The following is a 13749-nucleotide window of genomic DNA, read 5'->3' as shown; positions in this document are numbered from 1 at the left end:
AGGTTGAACTTAACAAGATCTTGCCTCAAAGTGAAAAATGAAAAGGACTGTGGATGTAACTCAGTGGTATAGTACCCTGGGTTCAATCCCCAGTGCAAAAAAAAAAAGAAAGAGGCTTAATTTTAGCTTCAAAACATACCCTAAAGTGGTCCTCTTCTATCTACCTGCTGTGCACCAGCCCAAGACTTCACCTTTCTTGCGTTGATGAAGGCAGGAGCCTCCACTCTTATTACAGAGTTGTTCTCCCAAAGCAGCTGATATTATCAAACAGGAACCAGTCCAGGTCATTCACTACAAAAGAACTTGTTCTCCCTCTATTACTGAGCTACATCCTCAGCTCTTTTTAAAATCTTATTTAAAATCTTATTTTGAGATAAGATCTCACTAAGTTGCCCAGGCTGGCCTCCAACTTGCCACCCTCTTGCCTCAGCATCCCAAGTAGTCAGGACGGGAGAGGAATGCCACCCCTACCGGCTAGAATGCCTGTCTTCTTGACCTCCTCACAATGACTAAGGTTGCACCCTGATGTCACTGCTCTGAGAGACCTCTTCTTCAAACTACTCCATTGCCCCATATTTTCCTGTCTGCTGAAAGGTACAGTCGGTTTCCTGTTACACTATACCCTTGAACCTAGCCTCTAATTATGGAGTATTCTCAGCGGACAGGTTCTGATCATTCTCGCTAAAGAAGATCGTCTCTGTCTCCCTCAGTCTTTACATGGTGACAGTCACAGGGCTTGCGGATGGTCCGAAGTCGCTTCTGAACTTGAAGCTAGGCGCGCGCTCCCCACTAGAGGGCGATCAAACCTAGTACAACACAAAGCGGGACCGCACTGGGGTGGGATTTCTGAAGCCTGGTTCTTACGCTGCTATGAAGTCCTGCAATCCCTGAGTACTCAGAGGGGCCGAACCTCGCTCCTGTCATTTCCAGGGATTGTCGAGGCCAGCCTAAGGAACATGTCATACCCCTGATGGGCCACAACATTGTCGAGTACAAGGATCTGGCCTTCTGCTCACATGTGGTCACGCCACGAGGCCCTGTTGGGAGGGACTGCTATTTCACGAGGGAACAAATGGGGAAGGGGAGACCACCCTGGGGAAAGGACCTATACTTCGTTACGCAACGAACACAGGGTTAGCTAAACCTTCCAAGGCATCAGGGGTCGCGGAATGGGCACCGTCCAGTTTCCAATTACAGCCTCTCCCCTCCCCGCAGAGCTAGTGCAGAAACGGGACGCCCAATTCACTCATCCCGCCAGGCTTCAGGGGCGGGGCCGTTTCAACTTCGCCCCGCCCCCATTGGCTGCGGCGCCGGGGGCGGGGCGTGGCTGCCAGATGTTGGGGCGGCGGCGGCGGCGGCGGGAGTTCAGCAGTGTGAGGATTCTCTTAGCAAGGCGCAGGGCGAGGGTGCCGCTGGCTGGCCACCCCAGCCCTCTCCGCGTCGCTCCTGCCGGGAGTCGAGGAGGAATTGGCAGGGCTGGCGGGAGCTCCGGCATCGACATGCACAGCGCTCGACTTGACAGCTTCCTGAGCCAGCTCCGCTGGGAACTGGTGAGGCTTGGGAGTGGGCGTGGTCGTGAGGACCTATGTGGGGTGCCCAGCTGCCGCCCTGCCAGGAAAACAAACGGGTGCGGGGTCGTTCGGGTGCCCATCCAGGCGGGATGGGGGCGGGGCGGGGCGGTGCAGTGTAGCTGGCCCAGATGGCCCGCCTTGAGTTTCTGGACAGTTGAGAGCTGTTCTGGGCATCAGGTAACAGCCGCCCCGCTGGCTGTGCCGCTGGGTAGCGTGGGTGGAGGATAGTGAGGAGGACTTCTTTTGAGGTGGGGCAGAGGCGCCAAGGATCTAAAGAGGTTCTGGCGTTGCTGTGGACGCCCCCTACCTCTGACCTGTACCTTGTTCCTCCATCCCTCACTTAGAAAGCACCATGTCTTTCTTTGAAAGACGCTTTGGGGATATGCATCATCCAAAAGGCCACGGGATGCCTCCCCTCCAGACCCTGGGCAGGACTCACTTCCCGATGCAGGCCCACAACCCTGCCGGCCCGCCCTAGTGGCGGGTGCCGACTTGCCCAGCTCTGCGTGCTGCAGCCTGCCAGACTGACACCGGTCTGCAATGGAAGCCACACGAGCTTCGTGTTTTTGTACCCCCATGCCAGCCCTGTGCTCACTCTCTGCCTTGTTGCCCAGGCCAGCACACCTATCAAACCCTCTTGGATGCTCTATTTTCATGGCTGGCCTGGCCAGGCAGGCAGGGGTGACAAATGATACCCCTATGACTTGTACCCTTTCTTCCCCTTCAGTTGTGCGGTCGGGATACAGGCTCATCCCCTATGCCTGGCCCCTTGCAGCCACCCCCTAAAACTGATCCTGGTGTGCAGTCTGGCCATCAACTTAGGGCTTCAGATGCCTTGGAAGAGGATTCTGTCTGCTGTGTGGAAGAGGAAGAGGAGGAGGAAGCCTTGGTGGCAGAAGATAGGGGTGCAGCCTTGAGGGGCCCAAGGGAGCATGCTCTAGACTGGGACTCTGGCTTCTCAGAAGTGTCAGGCAGCACATGGCGAGAGGAAGAGCTTTCTGTACTCCCACGCCCAGCACTCCCTGCACGGCTCCCTCATACCCAGCGCCTCTCAGTCAGTGATCTCCCCCTGCTTAACAGAGCATCTGTAGCCAGCATACCACCTGCCCACCACCGTCCACGGCCCAAGTCTACTCCAGATGCCTGCCTGGAGCACTGGCAGGGATTGGAAGCAGAGGACTGGACAGCAGCCCTGCTGAACAGGGGACGTAGTCGCCAGCCCCTGGTGCTGGGGGACAACTGTTTTGCTGACTTAGTTCACAACTGGATGGAGCTGCCTGAGGCAGCAAGTGAGGGGGGTGATGGAGGCATACCCCGTGCCCGAGCTCGACCCCCCCAATTTCTGCTTGGTCTCTCTGAGCAGTTGCGGCGCAGGCTGTCCAGGGCTCGTAGGGCAGCTATGGCAGGAAAGCGGCTGTCATGCCCACCTCGCGCAGAATCTGAACTGCCTGCGGACCTATCACGCTTTGCAGCCCTCATGAGCTGCCGCAGTCGCCAGCCCATCATTTACAATGATGTCAGTTATCTCTGACCCTGCCTTCTAGCCTGGGACAATAAAGGCCTTTTTCTAGACTGTTGATTCCATACCCCTGAGGCTTGAGGAGGTGGTCCCAGCCTTGTGAGGCACAGTCCAGGGAGGCAAATCTAAAGCCTTTTCTCACTCTTCCAGGGTGTTGTCTTGCCCGTGTCACTTGCCCATGTGATTTATTGCCCTGTGTTCTGTCATCCATGTTTTCCACTATGCCTTCTTTCAACAAGCATTTATTGTGTGTCTGCTGTGGGCTCAAGATGCAGGGCTTTTGGGCAGATCTCCATAGAGCCAAGTGGTAGGGCAGTGGCTGCCTTGTTACAATTCATAGTGCAGAAGTGGGAAGGCCATTTCATCTTCCTCACCCTCACAGCTCAGCTCCAGTACTAGTACCTGAAGTCCAGGTTCAGGCACCTGGCCGGTCACCTGCTGAACCAGTTCTGTCACCCTGGTATGGAGGGGGGGAGAGGCAGGTTAGGGGAGATTGGGCAGGTGAGCTGAGGTAGACAGAGGATAACTTGGCATGGACTAGAGGGTGCTACAGAGCCTTCAGGAGCCCAGACCACAAGCAGGAGCAGCTCAAGACAGGAAACATCTGAAACTATTTTAGGAGCAGCTGGTGGGGCGGGCAAGAGGCAGGAAGCTGTAGGTCCCCTGGGAGTGGGCTGTGAAAGGGCAGCTGAGCAGAGAGGGTTGGGGGCTGGTGGAGCTGGCTAAGAAAGCTCCCAAAGGCCCCTCCTTAGGCTCTCGCCCTGCCCCCAGTCCATTTGCTTGCCCCATTTGGTGAAAGAATGCTTCAGGAAGGTGTGAGGGGCCTAGAATGGGGTTAGGAAAAAGAAAGGCTGTGTGTACCCCATCCTCAACCTCCAGGGGCAGGCAGGGCCTAGCTAGAGCTGGCTGTGGGCTCACCTGAGGGACAGGCACTGGGCCTGCTTTTGAGATGACCATCGTGCCGAATAGAGCAGGGCTTGGTCATACAGAAGCATCCTTACCCTTAGTCCATGTTGTTCCTAGACAGATACAGGTCAGATACCCACTGGGCCAGGCTGGGTTGGACTTGGGGGCAGGGTGGGGTCAGGGCACACCTGGAGATGGGCCAGCAGTGACTCCAGTGTCCTCTCAGGCTGTCCAGCAGGCACCTTCAGGCGGTCCCAAGAAGTCCACTTCAGGCAATTGAACTAGGGGATGGGGGTGAGGATGAGTGAGAGTTTTCACATAAATGGATAACCCCTGTCCCAGTTACTAGCAGCCTTTTCTAGGGGAGGAGCTAGACTAGAAGCAGGAAGTGAGCGGGGGAGTAGAGGGTGGGATCTGGGCCCAGAGTCTCAGCCCCCTCCCTGCCCAGGCTGAGGCCAGCACAGGAAATGGGGCTATGGGGCCCACACAGGGAAACAGACTGATCCATCATACAGGCCAGTTGTTGGAGGGGGACTAAGGGGGTGGTGCTTCCTGAGGAAGCCAGAGCTAGGCTACTGGAGTTTCTGATAAAGCTGCTTGTTCCTCAAATGCAAGGCTAGGAGCGGGAGGATACATCCTATTCCTTCATCCTTACTTTTAGAGCCTTTGACTAGTTTTAGGCACACAGGAGTACATAGTACAGTGACTACTGGAGCCCTACTGGCCCAGAGATCCCAGCAGGGACACAGTCTATAGAAGCTCCTGTTCCTGTCCAGTTGAGTTTCTGATGCCTAGAGTTGAGGACAGAAGAGTGGCGGACAGCCAGAGTCTAGGATGGGGGACCTTGCCAGCCCCTCAGAAAACATACTGGGGTCAAGATGAGACTAGGTTAGAGACTCTTCCTCCATTCCACAGACAAAGCAGCCTGTGTGCTGGTTAGAGGTGGGGCGTCTCACTAAAGGGCTCTACATGTTGTGTCCAGAGGGACCCTAGGGCTGCTTGGCAAAGGCTAGGGCCTTTGCCAGTGACCTTTGACCTTTGCCTTCTCCCCTGACAACAGCATTCCCTCTATCCTCTTTCTTATGCCCCAAGGAAATGCCACTACTACAAAGTCTGGGCACACAATTTGGAGATAGTCCCTGTCCTGCACTCACAGGAACATATGCACACAAGCCCAGGAACACCCACATGTGTACCCACATACACATCCATGCATGTCCACATCGAGGAGAGCCTTGCATTCCCATCTGGCTCACAGATGTGCAAGCTTTCTCCCTTCACACCTACACACCAGGGATGCCCAGACTCTGGTGCACTCACATCTGTGACAATCACACACACAGGGCTGTTGTTCCACATTGCTAGTGGCAAATCTAGTGCCCTTTAATTCACCTTGGAGGGGGCAGGCCAGGGCCCTACATCTTTCTAGGGGTGGGGCCATGATTCCCCTTACCTACAAATTCCCCCTCCCCACTATCTACCCCCTCAGGAAAACTTCTGGGAAAGAGGAGGTTGTGAGGATGTCTGGCTCCACTAATGAGTTAAAGCTGCACCCCGCCCCCCCAGACCCTGGACTGGAGTGGGGTGGGAGGAAAGGCTGATGGCTGCTTCCTGTGTCTGACAGGTCTCAGCCTGGCTTCATAGCAGGAAGGGGGCTGGAGGGAGTCTTGAGAACTCCTCCACAGTCTGGGTTCTGGAGTGAGGCCACAGCTAGAGTAGGGCCTGTTTGGGAAGATGCAGGAAAGCCCAAAATTAGCAGGGGTAAGGGTAAGATATCAAGGGCTCACCATCTGGGTAGCTGGAGCAGAAGGCACCCAACGCATGAAGTTGTTTTCAGCCAGGTGCAGATAGCTATGACGAAAGGCACTAAGGGGCCGTGCCCCATACACTACCTTATACAGTTCCAGGCCCACCAGACCTGCCACAGCTGCTGTAGTGGTGGCAATGGCTGGTATAATCTGGCCCACAATTCGTTTGCTCTGTTAAGGACAGGAGATTTGGTTAGAAAATAAGCTGTAGAGCTAGAGTTTAGCCTCTACTTTCAGGACTGAGCCCTAAGGGGTCGGGTTACCTGAGAATAGTTGAATGGTATGATCCCATAGTTTTGAGATCGAAGGCTGGCTGCAGCTGTCACAAAGTCCATGTGAAAGTTGCTGTCATCCTGTGAGGCCCAAATCACAGTAGCATTAATACTAAAATGTGCCCATTCCCTTGGTCAACTGTGTGCCACTGTAGATGTCTTTGCACAGTTTTATTTTTTTGTAGTACTGTGGAGTACCCAGAAGTGCTTTACCACCGAGCTATATTCCCAACCCTTTTTACTTTACATTAAGACAGGGTTTCTCTAAATTGCCCAGGCTGGCCTCAAACTTATGATCCCTGCCTCAGCTTCTTGAGTTGCTGGGACTACAGGTATGTGAAGTGAGGCCCAGGAGGTCTTTACACAGTTTTGTAGGTAGGAAGGAGCTCACCATCTCCCCCTTGTCACACAGTGAGGCTGAGTTTCAAGGAAGGTGAGCTGCTTTCCGGTACCTACTGGAAGAGAACTCAGGGACTCTAAATCAACCCTGTTTGTTCCTCACCTTCGCCCACAACTTCCCTAGCCCAATACCTTACCCCAACTTAAGATCCCACCTTCTCAAACATCAGAGGCTTCAGGGGAGGAAACTTGTCCCAGACTTCCAGAGCTTCTTGCAGTTTCTTCAACATCTCAGGGCCTATGAGGGGAGGGGATGTTGGGGTAGTCCTTAGCCCCTGTCTCCTACACTCTTCCTGGAGTCTAGTGCCTATTCTTGGTTTTTGCTAAGTCTGCCAGTTACTACACTCTTTTTTTTTGGGGGGGGGCATGGGGGGATACCAGGGATGGAACCCAAGGGCACTTAACCAATGAGCCCTTTTATTTTTTATTTTGAAGCAAGGTCTCACTAAGTTGCATAGGGCCTCGATAAGTTGCTGAGGCTGGGTTTGAAGAGTCTGAGTGTAAAAAAGAGAACTGGGATATGGAGTAGGCAGCAGGGAAAAGGACCTACTGAGGGGCTAGAGAATGTGGCTAAGCCTAGAGGAGAGCATGGAAAGAGGGCTTGAGATGTACTAAGTTGGCTATAGGGCTCTCAAGCCCTACCTTGCTTCTATAGGATAGGCTAAAGTCAGGGTCAAGCCTTTTAATGACAGTATGGGGGCCAGGGCCAAGGGTCTCACCAAACTCAGCAGAAGTCCAAGTCAGCTCTAGGTTATTAGTGAAGATGAGGGACAGGTGCTGGGGATCAGGCTGTGGTAACTTCAGCAGCTCCCTGAGTGCAGTTTGATCTGATGAGCCAGGAATCCCATGCATCTGAGCATATAGGTTGGCAGCTGCCAGCACATAGAGGAGGTGCATATCCTGCAGCAAGACCAAGAGTAGCAGCAGAGACATGGCTGTGAGTGAGCATGTATGGGTAAATACAGGTGGTTCATTGCCCATTTGTGAATCTGTTTGAGCACCTGCTTGCCACACATATAGATACCCAAAAATACACAAACATGGTGATCAGAATCTGCATTTCTACAGAATGCAGAGATGACTTCCTCTGCTCTGAGGGCCATACCTCTATCTCAAGGCTCCCCAAGGATTCCCACTCACCTGGTTGGTGTCAAATTCCAAGGGCTGGGGACACTGTTTGGGACTTGACCAGAATGGAGTTCCATCCTCAAGCACCTAGAAAAAGATAGGCTATTGGGCTGAGTCTTGTCCCCATGAACCCTCGACCACCCAACCCCTTGCCACCCACTTTATCAGGTGGGAAGTGCTTCAGTAGCTGTATGATGCCATAATGGAAGCAGAATTGCCATTGGCCAAGGGCCCACACCACGCAGTCTCGCCAAGTCTGTGGGTGCTGTCCTAGGACACCCAGCCGCAGTAAAGTCAGTATCTGTTGCCTATCCATGTCTGCCAGGGAAGTACGTGCCCTGTGGAGAAAGGAGGAAGTTTGAAGCTAAGCCCTGTGCTTGGAGCCCTAAACCTTCTTCCACCTCTCTGTGTGGCCTTACTGTTGGTTGATGGTCTTTGCAGATAGTTGAAAGAGTGCTTCAAATTCATTCCGAGCCCACTGTGGTGGAGGGAAGGACAATAAAGTGTCAGATAAGGAACATATATGCAGTTGAGAGCTGAGCTTGGTGGGGTGAGGTGTGCTCACCTGCAGGGAGTGCTCAGCTGTGCTTGGGAAGTATCGCCCAGTACAGACAGGATGGGGGACATCCTCAGAAGCTGAAGCTGAGACAGGGCCACTGTAGACCTCAGTTACATGTGGTATAAACACTGAAGCACTGCCCCAGGTGCCCTGTGTACCTGCCTCCAACAGTGGCTTCAGATAGTGGGTACAGCGAGCAGCCACATAGTGCCCTGACAAAGGAGCAAAGGGTCAGGAATGAGGCTGACCTGCCTGGGCAAGGGGCTGGCTGAGCTCCAAATCAGGCACTCACGAGCTGGGAAACTGTCCAAGGCAGCAACCACACCATCTATATTGGAAAAGAAGTTGTCCCCAAAGATGTGCTCTGTGGTGGGATCTAGTGACCGAATGAATGGAGTTACCCGTAAGTCTGGGTTCAGTTTTTGAGCAGCTTCAGCAGCCACCTCTGCCTTGGGCCTCTGGGAAGAAGGGAAGAAGATGTTGGGTATGGGACATTATGGGAGGGCAGTCTGGGACACGAGTGTGGGAGGGGCCAGCACTTACTCCAACATCGTGGGTCCTGAAGAGAAACTGACGGCTGAGATTGGAGCGCTCTACATGGTCCATGTCAGCAACAGTCACACCACCACAGCCTCCTGCTCCTAGGCCCACTAGAGCAAAGTCTTTGAGCAGCTCGCAGCCAATGGCACCAGTGCCCACCTGCAGGTAGAAGCAACTTTAGCCTAAGGGCCTGACCTGGCCTCCCAAAGACACTCCCACCCCCATTCCACAGCTCACCAAGAAGTAGTGCTGGAGGCTCAGTTTCTTCTGAAAACCAGCCCCAAACACTGCGATTTGCCCATCATAACGGCAGCCTCTCTGGAGGACACAGACTGGGGTCAGTGATGGCTGCTGGCTTATGCTGCATCTCCTTCTTTCACTGAATCAGGACCTAAGATCCATTCTTCACATTTCTTCCCTAGCCATGATTTTGAACAAGGTTTGCACCCCTACCCCAGGAACTCACCGGAGCACAATCCTCAGGATTGGGAAGAGAATCTTCTGGAAGGCAATCAAGGGCGTCAAAGTATAGCCACTGGTCCAGGGGCATGAACTTCCTGGAGATTGCCTAGGGGACAGCACTTTACACTAAGGGTTTCTGCCAACTTCTAACCCCCTCAGATTACAGTTGAAGGCTGTACCTAGATTGGTGAAGCCTCCAGGGCCATGGTCTGGTAACTGGGTGTTTCACTGACCCACATACCTCCCCGTCTCCTTCCTCATCCCTGCCTGTGACTGTGCCCACCTTCAGGACTTCCTGGGCAGCCACTGCTCCCAGAATGGCTGCCATGGGACTCAAGTCACCAGCACTACTCAGGGCAATTGTCCGCAGTAGGGCCTCATCCAGTGGCTCTTCTTCTCGGCCCTTCAGGGGTTCCAGGGCCTGTGCCAGACCTACCACAATCTCTGCATCAGCCTGTGGGGTAGAAATCTATGGGCATTGCAGTCCAGCCTGACTTGGAAACCCCCGCGCCTAAAGCCTTTAGGTAGCTATCACCCTGTTCTACAGAGGAAGAAGCAGAAGCCTAAGTGGGAAGGCCTAGTCCTATTTCTAGCCTGGGCAGCATAACCAGAGGATGCCCTGCACCAGAGAAAGGCCCAAGAGGCTTTACCAATTTGAGTGGAGCTTCCAACTTGGTTCTGATGGATTAGGACACAGCAGGGGTCCCCAGGCTGTGCGCCTGGCACTTCTGTGGACTCAGCCTCTAGTTTAAAGATAGTGATTTTCATCTCTTCCTTTTTTTTTTTTTTTTCCTTTGATACTAAGATTGAACTCAGGGATGCTCTCCACTGAGCTACATCCTTAGTCCTTCTTATCTTTTATTTTAAGATAGGGTCTCCTTAAGTTATCAAGTCACCAAGTCCCCATCACAGAAGGAGAGTCTATTGTCCTCTTTTCTCAGAGTGAGAATGCCGGGGGAGCCCTGACCTTGAATTTGCAATCCTCCTGCCTCAGCCTCCCAAGTAGCTGGGATTTTAAGTGTCTGTCACTGTACCCAGCTTCTTCTTCCTTTTTTAAATTTTTTTAAGTGGGGATATTGTTTCTGGGTTCAAACTTGAATCTGTGAATTGTCACTGAGGTGAGGTCTCAAGTGAAACTCCAATAAGGCTAGTGGGTATAGTGGGACCACTCACATGATCCCAGGGTTGGGGCAGCCGGCCATGGAGTTGCTGGAATTTGTGCAGTGCACAGAAGGCCTGATGTAGGCAGTGGGCACGATGGGCTTGCTGGTGATTCTGAGCCACCATCCGGGGCTGGTGCAGGGCTATGTTCAGGGGCTCCTGCAATGGATACTTGGTTTAGGGTCAGGTCTAGAACACTTCAGAACACTCCCATCTCAGATGCACTTGCACTTACATGTATCACAGTCTTGGATCTCTTGACTTCAATGATAATCCCACCATGCAGGTAACGGGAAAAAGTTGTTGTGTCCCCAATCTCCAAGGACCCATCCTCTGAAAGAGATATAACCTAGTAAATTATGATCCCTGAACGTGGGTAGTTTCCATATCCCATCCTGACTTCTGTGTCCCAGACCTTATTGCACCCTGGGAAAGGTGAAAGGAAAACCTATCCCCCAGGACCAGACTATATTTACTATCATTGAGCCCAGGGTGGGATGGGGTTGGCTTACCCTGTACATGGATGGGCCGGGGAGAACAGCCATTGAGTTCAACCATGCCCTCAATGCCTGAGAAAGTTACCAAGTCCCCATCACAGAAGGAGTTTCTATTATCCTCTCTTCTCAGAGTGAGAATGCCAGGAGAGCCCTGGGTGGAAGGTGGCTTGTCTCAGGTGTGCCTGTACCTGTTTTCCACAGGCTTTGGCAACCAACAATTCCCTAGACAGCAAGTAAATACCCACATCTCAGTACTCACCTGGGAGATGTGCTGGATAGCAGCTGTCAGGGGCTCTGACTCTGTAGGGTCCTGCACAATGAAGTCCTCACCAAAGTCACAGAATAACTGCCTAGTGTAAATGGCCAGGATCACAGGTTGTATTTAAGGATAGGGGATACTAGGAATGCTGGGAGAGGTTTGGAAACTAGATTTTTTTTTGTTTTGTTTTGTTACTAAGGCAGGTCTGGAGGCTGGATTAGAAGAACCAGAGGGGTGAGACTGAAGACCAGAATTGCAGGAAGTTCTGGGACAGGCCTGAGGTTGGGTGGAGGGGCACTGGAACAAGCTTAGAATTGGGGACAGCACTGAGACCAATTGTTGGCTGTGATGTATAGGCTGGGCAGACAATCTCACTCACCCCACAAGGCCCCGGGTATCAGCCACTACAAAGCAGATTCCATGCTTGTGGCACAAGGTGCCCACCTTCAGCTGTTCCTCCAACTTTGAGGCAGTTAGCACTACCACCTGGATGAACACCATGATCAGCAGGCCAGAACCACTGCCAAGGCCTCCCTTCTGTTGAGAGTAGAGCTGGAAACTGGCCTAGAAACTAGGTCTGGAGAAGTTACCTGGAAGTTCAGCAGTAGATCCTCCGTGATGTCACCTGTATGGACAAAGACCTGGACAGCTTCATTGAGTTGAGCCAAGTGTTTTTGAGAGGCATCAGCCCTGTTCTTTTCCAAGTCGTTCTCTGAAAGGAAAACCTAGGGAGAGATCCAGTGCAGAATGAGCCAAGAGATTTCCCTTGGGTCCTGTCCCCATCCTGGTCTGAGAGCCCGGAGCCCCTCAGGACCCTTACCTGGGCAGCCAGGTCAGACCAGCAGGTGGGATGGGGATCATGCAGAGTGAGACTGCCAATCCCCATCAGGACCAGGTTCTTGGCCACCTCAGCCCCCAGGCCTTTCAGGCCAGATAGCAGGACTTTGGCTTTCTGAATCCTCTCCATGGCAAGTGGGCCCAGCACATACCTGTGGATGGGAAGTAGGAGGACAGGCATCTAGAGATCAGAGAAGTCTGAAGGCCACCCCACTCCCTATCCACCTCAAGGCTCACAGCTGCCGGGAGTATATCTCCTCATCCAGCAACATGGAAGGCTCTGGGATATTCATCTTCAGGCCTGGTGCTTACAACTATAGTCTCTGTGTGGGAAGTGGCACCACACAGGTCTCAGGGGTTGTAACTAGAGCAAACAGGCAGCAAAGCCAAGGGACTAAAGAAAGCTGCTGGTTACCACCTCCTTCCTGATTCCTCTGTCATTTCAGGGAAAGCAAAAGTGAAAGTGAGAATATACTCTGAGCAGACTCCTGCTGTGCCTCCAGGCTAGGACAGATGCCCAACCTCAGTGGGCCAATTGCCAGGTCTATTGCCTGGGATGAGTCCCAGGATTATAAGAGGGTAGGCAGTCTGAACTGAAGGTAGGAAGCACAGAGCAGCCACAATCACATCATTTTTCTTTTAAACTTCTCTTTTTAAATAATTGTAGATTGATTAAAAGAAGTTACAAAAATAGGATAGAGAATTCCAGTGTATCCTTTATAGGTTTGTATTTTTTGTCTTAGCAATTTGGGGACAGTTGTCTGGAGAATGAACCACAACTACCGAAAAAACTCCACAACAGCTAAATCAAGGGCTGTCATAAGTTTTTGGTTTTGCTTTTGTTTCAATTGAGGTGAAATTCAGATGGACTCTGGAGTACATGCCTGTAATTCCAGTGACTTGGTAGTTGAGGCAGGAGGATTGAAAGTTCAAGGCCAGCCTCAGCAATTTAGCAAGATACTATCTGTTTCAAAATAAAAAAATAAAAAGGGATGGGGATTTATTTCAGTGATAGAGCATCCCTGGGTTCAATCTCCAATACAAAAACAAAAACAACAAAAAATTGAGGTGAAATTTGTATAACAAAATTAACTATTTTAGGGGCTAGGGGTATAGCTCAGTGCCTAGCATGCATAAGATCCCCGGGTTCAATCCCTAAGATTACCAGGAAAAAAAAAAATTAACAAACTATTTTAAAGCATATAATTAGGTGGCATTGAGTGCACCCACAATATCATGCAACCAATACCTTTCTTTAGCTTCAAGGTTTTTCATCATCCCAAACACATTAAGTAACTACCACACTTTCCCTCCACTCCCACTGTGATCCTCTAGCAAACACTATTATGTTTTCTGTTTCTAGGGGTCTGCCTATTTGGGATATTTCTTATAAAAGGAATCATAAAAAATGCCGAGCGCAGTGGCGCATGTCTGTAATCCAGTTACTTGGAAGGCTGAGACAGGAGAATCTCAAATTCAAGGCCAGCCTCAGCAATTTAGCAAGGCTAAGCAACTTAATGAGACCCTGTCTCAAAAATAACAAAATAAAAAGGGCTGAGGGTGTGACTCAGTGGTTAAGCACCTCTGGGTTCCGTCCCTAGTACCAAAATAAATAAATAAATAGAAAAATAAAAAGGGCTAGGGAGGGCTAGGGTTGTAGCTTAGTGGTCGAGCACTTGCCTAGCATGTGTGAGGCCCTGGGTTCAATTCTTAGCACCACATATAAACAAATAAATAAATAAATAAAAGGTCTACTGACAACTAAAAAAAAAACAGGGCTAGGGATGTAGCTCAGTGGTACCTGAGTTAAATTGTCCTGGGTTAAATCGTC

At 51.6% G+C, this 13749-nt stretch overlaps 2 protein-coding genes across 4 annotated transcripts; one reads left to right on the top strand and one right to left on the bottom strand.

Annotated features, from left to right (window-relative positions):
• The first annotated feature begins 1346 nt into the window (after positions 1 to 1346).
• Positions 1347 to 3144, top strand: Inka1 (inka box actin regulator 1). The gene is made up of 2 exons (XM_027933607.2): positions 1347 to 1550; positions 2299 to 3144. The coding sequence occupies exons 1-2, from the start codon at positions 1500 to 1502 to the stop codon at positions 3100 to 3102; spliced, it is 855 nt and encodes a 284-aa protein (XP_027789408.2). The 5' UTR covers positions 1347 to 1499; the 3' UTR covers positions 3103 to 3144.
• A 172-nt stretch (positions 3145 to 3316) lies between these two features.
• Positions 3317 to 12338, bottom strand: Uba7 (ubiquitin like modifier activating enzyme 7). 3 transcript variants are annotated; one of them, XM_027933604.2, is made up of 24 exons: positions 12156 to 12334; positions 11902 to 12070; positions 11672 to 11806; positions 11461 to 11567; positions 11082 to 11172; positions 10838 to 10973; positions 10561 to 10658; positions 10338 to 10484; positions 9448 to 9618; positions 9169 to 9270; positions 8940 to 9020; positions 8706 to 8861; positions 8455 to 8620; positions 8169 to 8374; positions 8023 to 8081; positions 7764 to 7941; positions 7616 to 7690; positions 7195 to 7375; positions 6631 to 6713; positions 6068 to 6157; positions 5784 to 5975; positions 4185 to 4277; positions 4009 to 4109; positions 3317 to 3547 (listed from the first exon to the last, which is right to left on the bottom strand). In XM_027933604.2, exons 1-24 carry the CDS (start codon positions 12209 to 12211, stop codon positions 3418 to 3420), a joined length of 3003 nt encoding a protein of 1000 aa, XP_027789405.1. In that variant the 5' UTR covers positions 12212 to 12334; the 3' UTR covers positions 3317 to 3417. The 3 variants fall into 3 exon arrangements, with proteins under 3 accessions (XP_027789405.1, XP_027789406.1, XP_071471803.1); XM_027933605.2 differs by lacking the exon at positions 4009 to 4109 and having other exon boundaries at positions 12156 to 12338; XM_071615702.1 differs by lacking the exon at positions 8169 to 8374 and having other exon boundaries at positions 8411 to 8620.
• Between the last annotated feature and the right edge of the window lie 1411 nt (positions 12339 to 13749).

Source organism: Marmota flaviventris, chromosome 8 (assembly GCF_047511675.1).
Source record: "Marmota flaviventris isolate mMarFla1 chromosome 8, mMarFla1.hap1, whole genome shotgun sequence".
Classification (NCBI taxonomy): Eukaryota; Metazoa; Chordata; class Mammalia; order Rodentia; family Sciuridae; genus Marmota; species Marmota flaviventris.
This window is presented reverse-complemented; position numbering and strand designations above follow the sequence as displayed.

Coding starts and splice junctions, on each gene's coding strand:
- Inka1 (XM_027933607.2), top strand. CDS start 1,500: ATGCACAGCGCTCGACTTGACAGCTTCCTGAGCCAGCTCCGCTGGGAA. Junction 1,551..2,298: donor GCCAGCTCCGCTGGGAACTG/GTGAGGCTTGGG, acceptor CTTCCCCTTCAG/TTGTGCGGTCGGGATACAGG.
- Uba7 (XM_027933604.2), bottom strand. CDS start 12,211: ATGAATATCCCAGAGCCTTCCATGTTGCTGGATGAGGAGATATACTCC. Junction 11,807..11,901: donor GGTCTGACCTGGCTGCCCAG/GTAAGGGTCCTG, acceptor ATCTCTCCCTAG/GTTTTCCTTTCAGAGAACGA. Junction 7,691..7,763: donor AGCACTTCCCACCTGATAAA/GTGGGTGGCAAG, acceptor ATCTTTTTCTAG/GTGCTTGAGGATGGAACTCC.